The following is a 14,412-nucleotide window of genomic DNA, read 5'->3' as shown; positions in this document are numbered from 1 at the left end:
CCCAGAGCACCTCAAGCAGTACCTGACTCATATGTTTAGGTGACTGAGTCAACCCTCAGTATGATGCAAGTTTAATCTCACCCTTTACATCTTCTGTTGTTCTTTTCCACACAAAACTGCCACACTTTGAAAACAAAGAACCTGAGACCCCTTGCAGGATGGTTCAGGGATCCCAGACCCAGAAGAGGAGGGTCTGACACCGAGAGCTGCCCAGAGCAAGATTTGTTTGTGCTCTGAGCTGCTGTCAAGCCCAGGTCTGTGCCAGGATGCGATGCAGGGCTGTGGGACAGGAGAATGTCCCTTCTGGCTGAGGAGCTAGAACTCCTTCTGGCTATCACTGGGGGAGATTAGGAGTCCTGCTATCTGTCTGGCTCCACTTAACATCCTTCTTTTGCTGCTGTTCCTGGGAGAAGAGAGAATTGAAGCTTTTCAGCCGCAGTGCTTTGGCTTTAGACTGCAGCTCCCAAGGGAACTGTACTGGTCCACGGTGAATGACAGGGAAAGCTTTACCACACTCACTCCAGAAAACTAAACTCTGACCTGGGGTAAAATACAGTCATTAACTCTAATGACAGAATAAGTATTCACTTTGGGAGTAGACAGCTGATAGATTGGGCTGGAAGGTGTCTGGAGCTCCTGTCACTGCTGCATGCTGTGCATCACTGGTTTGAAAGATGGAAAGGGGTTTAAAGAGTCAGTGGGGTCTGGAAAGGTGGAGAGCAGGCATTTTGGGTGCAACCACACTACCAAACAGACCAGGTCTCCTCTCCTCCTGACTCTCATCCCCAGTGCACTCCCTTGTACATGTGTTAGTTCTTAATTCTTGCCCTCCCTTCTGCGGTGCTGTGTGTTGTCAGTGCAGCTGGGTTCACACCATGTTTGGCTCTTTCCTCTACCAGGCCTTGCCTTGTAAAAATCAAACACATACCCTAAGCCACATCCCAGGCATGCAAAGCACCCTCCTGGACTTGTGCCATAGAAGCTCAGATCTGATGGGCTGCACATTATTTCAATCATTTTGAAATTAAAATAATGTCAGCATCCTCAACAACAATCTTCTCTTCTCCAGCTGTTCAGCCTGGAGAAGAGAAGGCTGCATGGAGACCTCATAGCAGCCTTACAGTATCTGAAGGGGGCCTACAAGGATGCTGGAGAGGGACTCTTCACTAGGGATTGTAGTGACAGAACAAGGGGTAACGGGTTAAAACTTAAACAGGGGAAGTTTAGATTGGATATAAGGAAGAAGTTCTTTACTGTAAGGGTGGTGAGGCACTAGAATGGGTTGCCCAGGGAAATTGTGAATGCTCCATCCCTGGCAGTGTTCAAGGCCAGGTTGGACAGAGCCTTGGGTAACATGGTTTAGTGGGAAGTGTCCCTGCTCATGGCAGGGGGATTGGAACCAGATGATTTTAAGGTCCCATCCAACCCTAACTATTCTATGATTCTATGAATAATGGACATTAATAACAATAATAATTTTGCACACATAGGTACCACAGAGGAGCCAGAGGGGGTCTGGGACCAAGTGCTAGGGAGCGTGAATGCTGCTGATCAACTCTAGCAGGACTTGTGCTGAGCAATGTGGACATTAGCCCTAGCAGCATCTTTCTGCACCCACTAGGGACCAAAGATCACTCCCTGGGAAAGACATACTTAGCTCAGTAGTGACCTTTGGTCACTGAGACATAGGCTGCAAAAATGAGCCATTCTTTTACCCTTCCCTTGACTTTTTTCTTGCCCATTGAAGATTCTTCATGGATGCATCTAAGACGTTGAGCTGCAGGACCGATAGAGCCAAAAGGGCTTCTCAGTTTGTCTTCTGCCTGACACTCATGGTGAAGGAAAGAATTTCATCCTCTGCTGAGAAGGACCCCACCACGCTGAGGCTGTATGCTTCCTGTCTTCAGGTTCCCTGGAACTGCATTTAATCCAGCAGATCTTCTATGAACATTAGGCCACCTTATCTCCCAGTCTGGTCTCCGTCCCCCAGATGATGTCCTAGTGGTTGGAAAAATTTTAGACCATCCCAAATTCTGCTTGTAAAGATTTATAATCATAGAATCATGGAATAGTTAGGGTTGGAAAGGACCTTCAGATCATCAAGGTCCAACCCCCCTGCCATGGGCAGGGATGCCTCACACTAAACCATGTCACCCAAGGCTCTGTCCAACCTGGCCTTCAACTCTGCCAGGGATGGAGCATTCACAATTTCCCTGGGCAACCCGTTCCAGTGCCTCACCAACAAAGCAAATATCCACAGAGGTAGTTTTCTTCTGTTACTTTTAAAACAGAGGTTTGCAGCCTCAGTGTAAGGAACTGCTGGTGCTGCTATGGAGAAACAGCAGCAAGTGAGAGTTACGTTTTAGTGGATTTTCTCCTCACGGTCAGGATTATGGTTTCAGAGTCCCTGTGGAAGGCCCCACTTCTGCTTATGATCCTACATGACAGATACATACTTTTTAACATAAATAGCCTTGCCTTTTCAAGCATTAAAAAGGCAGCCTATCTACCCGGGTGACGTATTAGACTTCTAACAGCCCAGCAGGCTTGTAACAGCTTACTCCGGAAATATGATCCAGACAATGGGAAAAAAAAAGAATCCCTGCTAAACTGCATTGAAATTGACACTGACACAGGCTGGAAGCTGCTGCTCTGTAGCAACATCTGGTGATGTTTTTGTGTACAAAACCCCCAATCTTATGGTTCAGATTATAAACCCATTACAAGGAGAGAATAGCAGGTTGGAGGGGCAGATCATTAAGCAGCTCCCTTGAGGTCAAAAGGCACATAAATCTAGATGTGAATCTCTATATGTGGTTTACCCACAGTCACAAGTTTATGGCTGAACAAGACAATTCTCCTGAATCCCCCTTCTGTACTTCCCAGGTAAACCACTGACCTTGGTATAGGGGTTATAGTGGATAACAGGGTTACAGGGACCTTGGATAAAGCTGGGAAGGAGCACATATCCCTTGACCTTACCTCTCCCACTAACTGAAGCCCTGGCTGTGCTGGTAGGGTGGTTCAGCTCCTTGTTTCTACAGGCTGGTGAGCCTACAGTCACTTGTTTCATCCAGATGAGGTGATGCTGTTGACAGAGCTCAGGTGGGAGATACAGAGCTGTGGCAGGACTATCACAACATAAGTATCTGATTGCTCTGGCTGGAGATGTGCTATTAATTTATATTGATTCCTTGGGGCTGTTGGCCAAGGGTTAGGCAAGTTTTGCTCAATGAAGCCTCCACAGGACCAATTAAGCTCTAATGAACCTTTATCTTCTCCACCTGTGTCTGAGAGAGGGAAGATTGTAGCTTTGCAGCCTGGGAAGGCAACAGCAAGGGCTGAGAGAGGTATCTTCAGCTGTAGGCTGGGAGGTAGCTGGTCCCCGAGTAGGGTTCTGCTTGTTCTCACAGTTCTTTCTTCTGGTGATTCTCCAGGTGCCTATTCCTTGTCTGTGAGAGACAGCGACTCTGCTCATGGGGACATCATCAAACACTACAGGATCCGCTCCTTAGATGGTGGGGGGTATTATATCTCCCCCAGGATGACTTTCTCCAGCCTACCAGAGCTAATCCATCATTACAGCCGTAAGCTGGGTTTGTCTCTTAGCAGAACATGGGCATGTGGGTAGAGGGAGGATGGGCTTGCTAGCCACCACCACCACTCCATTGACTCCCATGGACCAGGTGTTCTCCTACAAGAAGAACCTGGGCACCTCTGTCCTGCTTTTCATCCTAGAGCATTGTGAGTGTGAGGTCTATCCCCAACCCTATAACCAGACAGTGTCTTCCATTAGGAAAGAGATGAATGCTGAAGGGATATGTAGGAAGGATGCTTGGGAAGCAGGGTTTGAACTAGCTGGGCAGGAGAATTTGCTCCTCTCTGGCTCCCTTTGAGCTTTCTCCTTTCACTGGGTCCATTCTGCATCCCTTGGTCCCTATGGCTGAAACATTTGTGTGGTTGTGGAGGTTTCCCATGGGTTGACTTCTTCCTAACATGTGTAGATGGAGGAGGAGGTTAGCTCTGCCATCCCATTGAAACATCCTGTACTTTGTCCTCACACAGAGAAAGGGGATGGCCTGTGCCAGCGCCTCACAACTGCCTGCATATCCCTGGTTCCCCAGAGACCCTGGGCACAGGATGAATGGGAGATCCCACGGGAATCTCTGAAGCTTGTGAAGAAACTTGGCAGTGGGCAGTTTGGGGAAGTATGGATGGGTAAGTATAACTCCCCATTCCAGGAAAGAAGTATATAAACAGAGAAGATGGAAAGTCTTCTTTCCTTAAGACAAGACTAGTCTGGTCATGGGAATCCTAAAGTATGAACACATATTTATAAGTACACATACAGCAGTAGATGCCATACTCCTGGGAAGGACCAGACAGGCTGTGTTTGCATTGATCAGTGGTTGAGCAAGGGTTTTGCAGGCTGGATACATGTGATGGGTGTTGAAATAACTATATACTCATCTCCTGAGACGTGATCTCATTATTCCTGGGAATCCTGAGCTTGGTTGTAGCATCCTCAGTTACACACAGCAGGGTAGCTTGGTGACATTATCCCACTTTTTCTGCTTCCCTGTCCCACTTTATAACCTAGATCTGAATCCCTTATGCCTTCCTGCCCACTGCTAATCGGTGGCAGAGGAAGTGGGGTGAGGTCAGCTTCCTTTGTTGTCCTCTTTGTGGTCAGCTTTTGCCTTGGCAATTGAGATTGTGGACAGGACCAGGCTGAGTCTACTGGTGGACTGCAGAGTCCTGGCTTTTCTATGGCATTTGGATTATGAGAACATAATCCCTGGGGGGACCCAGGGATTTCATCCAGAGTCTTGCAAGGCTGGGAGGACTGTGTGAGGATGGGCTCATTGCATGGGTGTCCATAACCCAGAGCAGGGATGGTCCCCAATGAAGCCACACAGATGAATGGTTGTGTTGTGTCTGTCCCTTCTCCTTTCATACCTGCTGTCTGAACCCTCTGGCACCAAGTTTTACCATGTGTTTCTTTATGAGATTGAATGCTGTTGCTGTGTTTTTCTGCTGCCTGATCCTTGTTGCACAGCCTGATAGAGCCAGTAGAGATGCCAAAATTCCTCAATGCATCATTATTTCTCTACAGGCTATTACAAGAACAACATCAAGGTGGCTGTGAAGACCATGAAGGAGGGCAGCATGGATCCTGACGCCTTCTTGGCAGAGGCAAACTTGATGAAGAGGCTCCAGCATAACAAACTGGTCCGGCTATATGCGGTAGTCACAAAGCAGCCAATTTACATTGTGACAGAGTACATGGCCAATGGTAAAGAGCCTCACTGAGGTTTTTGTTGGGTTTCTGTAAAATCAGGTCAACGAGTTAGCTGGTACTCCCATGCATAATAGGGGTGGGAGGAGAGCATTGCCTCCTGTCTGTAAGCAGAAGGACTAAGTGATCCAGAAGTCTGTTTCTAGTACTGGGAGGGACTTTCTGGGTAATGAAATCCTGCATCTTGAGGTCTTATATTTCAAAAGCTACTTCACAAGACAATGATGCTCCGTTTGAAGAGGAAAGTTCTCCTCTCCAGTGTTCCTCCTGGGAGTTTGTTTCAGATTTTTACTCCCCTCATGGTGAAATTGTCCTTTCTTTTGCTCCTCTTGTCTATAAGGCTTTGAGTGATGAATGCCCAGCAGTTTGCAAAAGGTCTGTGCAAAATAAAGGGGGAAAATCACCTCCATTTGGGAACTTTCCTAATGGAAGATTCTCCAGCAGACACCATTGTGATTCCTTGTATTTTCTCTAAGATGCAGGCAGATTGGCTGCATATATTCTGAGAAGCACCAGAGAAAGCAAATGTGTAGACTTACTCAGAAGAGTTACAGCAGCCTTTCCTCTTTTGCAGGGTGTTTGCTGGATTACTTGAAGACAGAAGAAGGAAGCCAACTGAACCTCCCCAAACTCATTGATATGTCTGCTCAGGTCAGTGAACAGTCTCTGGGAAACAGGCTCAAGGCCATGATTTGTTATTGAAACGCTTGCAAGTCTGACAGAGCGTCTATTTCATGGAGGAAAACAGCACCTCCTGGTGTGCTTTCGCAGGGTTTCTCTCTCAGCCCTCTCGTGTTGATGTGCGTGTCAGCTCGGCAGTGCTCTGCTGGCCCTTAGGACAGACTCAGGGGAACTTAATGCAGTGCTAGAGAACTGGGGCTTGGTTTTTAGGTTTTGGGTTTGGTTTTGGTTTGTTTTTCTGGTTTGCTGAGCAGGAAGTAAGTTTGCTTCTCTTTTTACCAAAAAGGAAGAAAAAGCTTAAGGGAAAGACTTTCAGTGTAGAGACATGATGGCTTTCAGCAGTTCTTCCCTCCTGATAAGGCATAAGGGATGTTCTGACACTCTGATCTGTGAATATTGCTTCCTATGAGAACAAACTTTGACTTTGTAGAGTTTGTTCACTCTGAGCATCCCCAGCCTGTAAATGTTAATAGCTGCACCTGCACTGTAATATTTCAGTCTAAAAGTACATCTAAACTCAAACAGGTCAAAATCAGAGAAACCCCAGACTGGCGGCATCTTGGCAACAAGTTGTACATGAAGGCTGAGATTGGCAAAATCACTCCACTTTGGTCCTAGTGGACAGAGTTTGGCTCCACTCCTGTTGACAGAGTTTGGCTCACCCAGAGCAGAGTTAGGATAATTTTGGAAATACTGGGAAAAGGCCACAAAGCGTCGGCATCATGGTTGAATGCAGCTATTTTGATGTGCAGGTCTGGCAGCAAGCAATGTGTAAAGGCTGGCTGCTTGGCTCCAGCCATCATACAGACCTATTTTATAGCGTATTAAAAAATGGAGAATCTTAAGATTGGAGCAAACATTATATGGCAGCAAAAAATTTTCCTTCTTGCTTTAACCAGGATGAAAATATTTAAATGCTTTAAAGCAATGTCCCCATCTGCCATTTTTATTTTCCTCTGCACCCCTATGAAGTGAGCAGAGGAAGATGTTTCAGTACCTTTTCTCTTCACTACTGATAAGTCTTCCTTATCTGCAGCTTTATCTTTGTGAGAGATTATGGGGCCAACTGCACTCTCACTGTTTAGTATCTTTTCCTTAACTGTTTCCTTCCTTCCCACTTTCTTTCTTTACCTCCCTACTTCCCTCCTCCCTTTTTCACTCTTTCATTCCTACTCTTTGTTTTAAATTCCTGATGCTAAGCAGAATGGTCCAAATCCATTTGTGTTACAGAGCCCTTGGTTTTAGTGACATCATTACCACAGAGACTGGTTTGATGCATTTTGATGCAGCAGGAAAGTGCCATAGCCAGAGCAACCTGCACTCAGCTGTGGTCACAGGGATGACCCAGAGCAAAGCTGTTTGCCAACATTATACCGAGCTTTGAGGCAGCAGCAGCAGAAGTATGAATATTCATGCTTTTATTTAACTCAACACTGGGAGTTGCATTGAGCATGTGGAGTAATGAAGCATTTTGAGGCAGGAGTATGGAAGTGTCTGGGGAGAGGTCAATGATCTTCCCTGTACCAGGCATGAGGGTAGTAGAAGTCTGATAACACGCTGGCTGCAGGAACACATGGGAGAAACCCATCCCAGGGCAACTTTGTGCACCCAAACCTCCCCTCTGAATCAAGGGTTGAAGCCTTGAATGTAACTGCACGCATGGCTTGAGCTGGCCAGAAACCCACTACAACGCCCAAATAGTCCCCACAGCGGGCATCATCACTAGAGTTGAGCAATTGCACATGGACATCACCTCTCCATGGTCACCTGGATACACTCACCCTGCACACCCCTATCACATCCCTTTATGCTCTTTGCAGCATCCTGGCCTGGAGTAGCTGAACACGGACCAAACTCACACACCCCAACAACACAGTAACCCACCGAAGCCAGCCACAGATCATGGGATAGGAAGGATTTTACCCATCCCTCAAGGCATGGGTGTCAATCGGAAGGACATCTTTCACCATTCCCCCTCTCACCAGCACCGCCTCTTCAGGGCAGGGATTCCAACACTCACAAAGTAACTCCCAGGGGAGGAAGAGGAAAAGGGCAAGTTTTGGGCTATTTTGCAATCAGTTCATCTGCGGTGCTGGGCTGACATCACAGCCCAACAGACACACAACCCTCTTGAGCACAATTTTGGATCCAATAGTATCCATCAGAGTTAAAATTAGACATCTCTGGGCTGATGCACTAGATCCTGTGGCCAATCTCAAGGGTGCATGCTCAAAAGCATTCTGGGCTGGAACGGGCCCATCGAAGGGTACTATCTCGTTAACATCAGGACAGGAAATTACATCAATTCTTCCATTTTCCACTGAAGCAAACAGCACTGCGCTGAAGGGGTGTTGACACAGGTTAGAAACACAGCACTGGAAAGTATGTGTTGGTATCCTGTTTAAAACCACATGTAAGTCTAGATGCTGATGTGAATCTGTATGAAGTGGAAAATAGCTCTGCCCTCACCCACAGACACATAAAATCTTTAATGAGTATTAACCATTGTTAGAAGAGATTGCACACATCCACTCACCTTCCTGATAAATGCCTAACCCAAATCTGAGACTTGACTGATAGAGCAACTTTGCAATCTTTGTTTTCTACATGTCCCAGCACCCAGCAATAAAGGATTGCTGTCATCATTTATACAGGCTCATCACACACCAGGCACCGCCCCAGGGCTGCTCCCTGCTCCAAGGAGCTAAACACCACAAGATGAGTTTGGGAGCAAGAACATCCCAAAGCAAAGTTTGGAGATGGTTAAAGAACATCCCAAAGCAAAGTTTGGAGATGATTAAAGAACATCCCAAAGCAAAGTCTGGAGATGGTTAAAGAAGGCAGCGCATGCCCAAGACAACAGAACTGGAATACTGTCTATCCCAGTCAGATTTTGATGGATATCTGGGTGTTCTGCTCTAATGCATCCTGTAGGTATCAGAGGGGAGAACTGTTTTGTGCTCTGGGTCCTAGTCTGGATCCAGCACAGGGAAGAAAAATATAAGTCTCAGTTTTATTGTGGAGGGATCCCCAGGGGTGTCCTCCCCATCCCAAAGCAGAACAGTGAGGAAGAACAGAGAAGGCTACTGAAAAGCATCTAGCTGTCCTAGATCTGGACTTTGCTACTGTAACTGAGGGGTGGATGAGTGAGAGGTTTTTTTTTAATTGGCATATTTAATCTGGGCTGTTTGTGATGAAAATACCAACTGGAGAGGAGAGTCTTGTGGCAGAAACCAGGAATCCAGTGATGTGGTTTCAGGTTTCCTTCAACTTTCTGTGTGTTACAGCAGGCACGACTCAGGGCTGTAACTTCTGAGAGAGTGATGCTTCTGTTCTGCTTGACTTGTCTGCTTAAAGCTTTTGGTTGCCAGGTGTATACTGGTAGAGCTGAACATACACATACATGGGTATACCTATTTATGTATGTATGTATCTGTCTACCTTTTTATCTATCTCTCTGCTGATCTATCTGTCCATCCATCCATCCATGGAGCATGCATGTCTATGCCCATGGAGGCATATGAGCAGCCCTATACACATGATCTGGTTTTATAAAGGTGGGTACCTTGTCATGGGGAGGTGACTGATGAAGGCAGCCTCTTCCTCCTCTCCTAGGTGGCAGAGGGAATGGCGTACATCGAACGCATGAACTCCATCCACCGTGACTTGAGAGCTGCCAACATCCTTGTCTCAGAGACACTTTGCTGCAAAATTGCTGATTTTGGCCTCGCCAGGATCATCGAGAACGAATACTTGGCACAAGAAGGTGGGTGTCATTCCCAGCATTGCTTCACCAGCACATTGCCCTTAGCTCTAATCCTCCTGCCATGAAAACGTGCCAGGATACGGGGCATCCAAGGGCTGGAACCAGGCACAGGGCACCCACCACTGCCAATGGCATGAGACCCAAGCCCCCATTGCTGCCATTGTCAGCACCCAGGCAGCAGGAAGAGCAAGACAGAGAGCCAAAAAATTGAGCCCTATGAGAGGCAGCAGTACATAGGGACAATAAAGAGCAAGTGAGATTTGCAGAAGGAAAAGGGAAAAAAAGCCTTTTGGCAGTGTCTGGGGCAGTCCTGTTGAATCTCAGGTTGTGTCACTGCAGAAATTTGACCTCCACTAACAAAATCTGCTGCCTGTGCCTACGTGTTCTCAGTGAGTCAGCCCAAAGGGAAGGAAATAGCAGTGTAACTCAGTCACTGCACTGCAGAGGGAAGCTGGATCCACAAATCGGGACCTGATGGCAGCTTCCAGATGTTCCAGGCAAACCCAGCCCAGACCAGGTCCCTTCAATAACAAAGGGACAACTTACAAAACATAGGAGAAGGTTGGCAGCTGGGCAGGTATTTCTTGTCAGAACAAAGTACCTTGAGCATCTAAACCAAACCAAACCAAAGGCACACAAAACCAGGTGTTTCCCATGTTAATGTGAAATCTCCTTATAACTCCACCTGCAAGGCCAAGCCCCTTGCTGGGCCTGAATACCTGACTGGGAGGTGGACAGGAGAGCATGGCCATGAGAGGTGGTAGCTGCTTTGGGTGGTGCAGAAGTCCATCTACAGCCATTTGACAACAGAGTTAAGTCGAGTTCCTCTGCAGCAGCTTTCTCTCTGTGCTTACCTCTGACTCTAAGGTCAGTTAGGAGATCACGTAAGCCAGACTGCGAAGAGATGTTATAGGTCATCGGGGAAACAAGCAGAAATGATTGAAATAGTTTTACATGTTGAAATGCATGTATCATAAAGTATTTTGGGACAGCAAATGGAAAGTTTCCTATCTTATAAGAAAAAATAATCTATTCAATTTCCTTACCACAGAGTACTTTTTTATAGGAAGATTTATCTTCATCCCAACTCTAGAGGAGGACAGATTTCCAAAAGTTGAAAATCTTCTAGTAGATGCCACTTATGCCAGACTTAGTTGCTTTATTACAAAGTAGTAAAAGCTTGAAAATGTAACTTGTGTAATGGCATGAAGTAGTACTGTGAGATTACTGTGATTTTTTTAAGGCAGTTTTTATCCTTAAGAGGAGTTCTGGTGAAATCAGTATAATTCTGTTAACATACCCAAAGGAACTACATTTCCAGTGGAAAACAGTTCCTATCAGCATTTTTCCAGCTAGCTTTAATCTGAAAAAACAACTGCCCCTCTATCTACTTTGAACAATTTTCACTTCATAGATTGCATTTCCAAGCCTCGTCAGTGTACTTGTCAGAGAATGATGTGCAAGAACAAAGGCACTTATTTCATACACTGCATTTAGGCCTTCAGTCCTGAAAGTATATATACAAATAAAAATGTGATTTCCTCTGCAGCCTTTAACACATTCAGTTCCTACTTATCAAAGGCATTTGGGTTTGAGGTTTTTTTGGCCTTAGCTGAACAGAAATGGCCATTGCAAAATGGTCATTGCTGTCCGCAGAGTGCATAACAAGAACTTAGTGCACAAAATAAAATGGGGCTTCATTTGTTTTTGATAGATGCATGAAGCTTTAAGAACTGGAGAATTTATACTTGCTGTATTGTTTATGCACTTTTCCTGAAAACAGACTCCTTCCTTCATTCAGAATAAAGTCCTACTGTCATCCTCAAATAAAGCTGCTTGAGGCTTTAGCTTTGAATAGCACAGACACACAGTTTGTGTGTTTGAATAGCACAGACACACAGACACACAGAAACCCACTGGTTCCTCATGGCATCATTCTACATAAAGAGTGATGGGTCTGTCATAAGTGCTGATGGATGCTCAAGGGCTGCTGCAAGCATGGATCGCTCCAGCATCGTACCCTCAGCGAGCATGGGTCAGCTATCCTTCCATTCCTGGCTTTATTCCTGAGATCCCCCATCACTAAACACACAAGAGATGTAAAGATGTTATAAGAATGCATATTCCTCTAACTTCATCAGCAAAATAGTCTACCTAGAGTTCTTTTAGTATTCGCATTATCAGTTACATAAGGCACTAAGTTTTTTCATTATTTGGCCTCTGTGTATTGGTATCGAGGAATGTTTATGAGCATATACATGTGAAAAAGTATTTTAAGATGAAATAGCCTTGATTACAATGGAAAAAGAACCAAGAAAGGCAAAGAGATGCTAAGTAGAAATGACATCTTAGTGAAAACAGGAGACAGGCAACAATTACCTCCCTCTGGCCCTATCACAGAATCATAGAACCACGGAATGGTTTGGTTGGAAGGGACCATAAAGCTCACCCAGTTCCAACCCCCTGCCACAGGCAGGGACACCTTCTACTAGACCACGCTGCTTCAAACCCCATCCAACCCGGCCTTGAACACTGCCAGGGATGGGGCAGCCACAGCTTCTCTGGGCAACCTGTGCAGGGCCTCAGCACCCTCACAGGGAAGAGCTTCTGCCTAGGAGCTCACCTAAATACTAGAAGGAAAATAAATAGAAGGAACTGTGATGTTATCTCCATACTGCCACAGTTCCTTCAATAAGAAGTCCCACCACAGCCCCCCGACACAGTCAACAACCTGCAGGACCCAGGGCTCAGTTTTGAGGAACAGCTTGCCCATGCCTGTGGGAGCAGAGGGAGATGCTGTTCCTCCACTTGCTATTTTGCTTTGCTTCCTCTGGACAGGTGCAAAATTCCCGATCAAATGGACGGCACCAGAAGCCATTAACTTTGGAGTTTTCACCATCAAATCTGACGTGTGGTCCTTTGGGATCCTCCTGACAGAAATCATAACCTACGGCAGGATCCCTTACCCAGGTATAGTGCATGGCAAATATGGGAGGAGTGTGTGTTGTCTTCAAAGTATCTAGCACTGCTTTATGCCTGAAGGCACATACCCAAGTGTAGACACGTGTGCCCAGGCATGCACGCCTGTCTCTTCATGATGGGATTCCTTTCCTAAGCTCCATGAACCTAAGGTAGATACGACTTAGAGAAGGGAGTCAGGGAGGGGACAGGGGGATGGAAGGGGAATTGCAGCCCTGAAGGGATGGTTCCCAGCTGTGGCCCAGCATCACAGTCCCTCATACCCCTCCATCTCTGCCTGGATGTGAGCCTCCAGGAGCACTGAGATTCACCCTCAGGGTGATGAATAACTCCTATTCGGCTGTGTTCCTCTTAAGGGATGACCAACCCCGAGGTGATTCGCAACCTGGAACGGGGCTACCGCATGCCCTGCCCGGACATGTGCCCCGGGGAGCTCTACAACATCATCCTGAAATGCTGGCGAAACAAGCCCGAGGAGCGCCCGACCTTCGAGTACCTGCAGTCAGTCCTTGAGGACTTCTATACCTCCACAGAGCAGCAATACGAAGCAGAGCCTCAGCAGTAACCCACCGTCTTGCCAGCACCCGGGGGAAAACCAGCACCCTCCGATGGCTCAGTTCAGGCCTTTCCCTTTCTCCTGTGTGCCACCACAATGCGTTTGGAGATAGGGAATCAGGAGGGACGCAAAGAAGGTGGATGCTGCCAGCTCTGTGCTTATCACAGGGACAAAGGAGGTGGCTAAGAGATGGTGCAGCTCCTTCTTCATCCACCTTGGAGGCCTGTACCCACTTTGCAGACACTGCTTCTGTCACAGAGGGGAGCAAACTCCTTTGTGACACACCTGGATACAGAAAAGACCCTCAGCCCTGCAATTGCAGCCCTGGGAAGAGGGGAACATGGTCGGGGTGGTGGTACGGGGGGTGCACAATCTCCCCCCTCCTTCTGATGCCACTGGTGGCAATACTACAGCCTATTTCATACCATGGGCAGGGGTGGGATCATGTCCTGTCTGCACCTCCTTGGGCCACACCAGGTCCTCAAGCTCTGGTGCAATCTCTCCAGGTGGTGCCACCCCTCTGCCCTAAGTCAATAATAAACAACTGGATACGACCATTTCCCATTTCTTCGTTCAGGCTGCAGGGTGCTCCCCGTGCCCATCCCAGCCCATGGATAAGAAGGGGAGAGGCCATGGGGCTCCACTGGCAGCGCGGGAGGATGCTGGGGTGGTACCGTGGGGCGGGAACGGGGGATGCCCGGGTGCGTGTCCCTGGAGCCCGGAGGTAGGAGAGATGTTCGTGGTGTGGCCACGAGATGTCCCTCCTTCCCCATAAATCCGGGTGGCGGCTGCACCAACTGCTGCGGGGGAACGCAAAATACACGTATTAAAATAACTTCGAAACAGAAAAACACCCTCCTTGGTTGGCCGAGCTCTTCACTGCACAGGCTTCTGATGCATCATGCCAGCCCCATGCCGGGTCCTGCTCCACACCCAGCACCAGGAGGGTTCAAATGCCACTTTCCCGGTTTCTGGTGCATTTCTGACCCACATCTCCAGGGGGAATGCCTACATCAGGATGCAGGGTGGTCTCCAGTCAGCAGCTGCACTGGTCTGTGGAGGGAAGGATGAAGAAAGAAGGTACAGATGGCACACTTGAAGGGGTGTTAGGACCACAGGAGTGAGCATCAG

At 47.3% G+C, this 14,412-nt stretch overlaps 1 protein-coding gene across 2 annotated transcripts in view; it reads left to right on the top strand.

Annotated features, from left to right (window-relative positions):
• Positions 1-13,836, top strand: part of BLK (BLK proto-oncogene, Src family tyrosine kinase) — a 44,819-nt gene extending 30,983 nt beyond the window's left edge. For both annotated transcript variants that reach the window (XM_062638556.1, XM_062638557.1), the window contains exons 7-13: positions 3,438-3,587; positions 4,066-4,218; positions 5,117-5,296; positions 5,874-5,950; positions 9,596-9,746; positions 12,585-12,716; positions 13,082-13,836. In XM_062638556.1, coding sequence (XP_062494540.1) covers positions 3,438-3,587; positions 4,066-4,218; positions 5,117-5,296; positions 5,874-5,950; positions 9,596-9,746; positions 12,585-12,716; positions 13,082-13,290 — 1,052 coding nt within the window. In that variant the 3' untranslated portion in view covers positions 13,291-13,836. The remainder of the gene's footprint in view (positions 1-3,437; positions 3,588-4,065; positions 4,219-5,116; positions 5,297-5,873; positions 5,951-9,595; positions 9,747-12,584; positions 12,717-13,081) is intronic.
• Positions 13,837-14,412: the final 576 nt, after the last annotated feature.

Source organism: Pezoporus occidentalis, unplaced genomic scaffold (genome assembly GCF_034315485.1).
Source record: "Pezoporus occidentalis ecotype Australia unplaced genomic scaffold, CSIRO_AGI_Poc_V1 ctg57, whole genome shotgun sequence".
Taxonomy (NCBI): Eukaryota; Metazoa; Chordata; class Aves; order Psittaciformes; family Psittacidae; genus Pezoporus; species Pezoporus occidentalis.
Note: the sequence above shows the minus strand (reverse complement) of the source record. Positions and strands in the feature narration are given on the sequence as shown.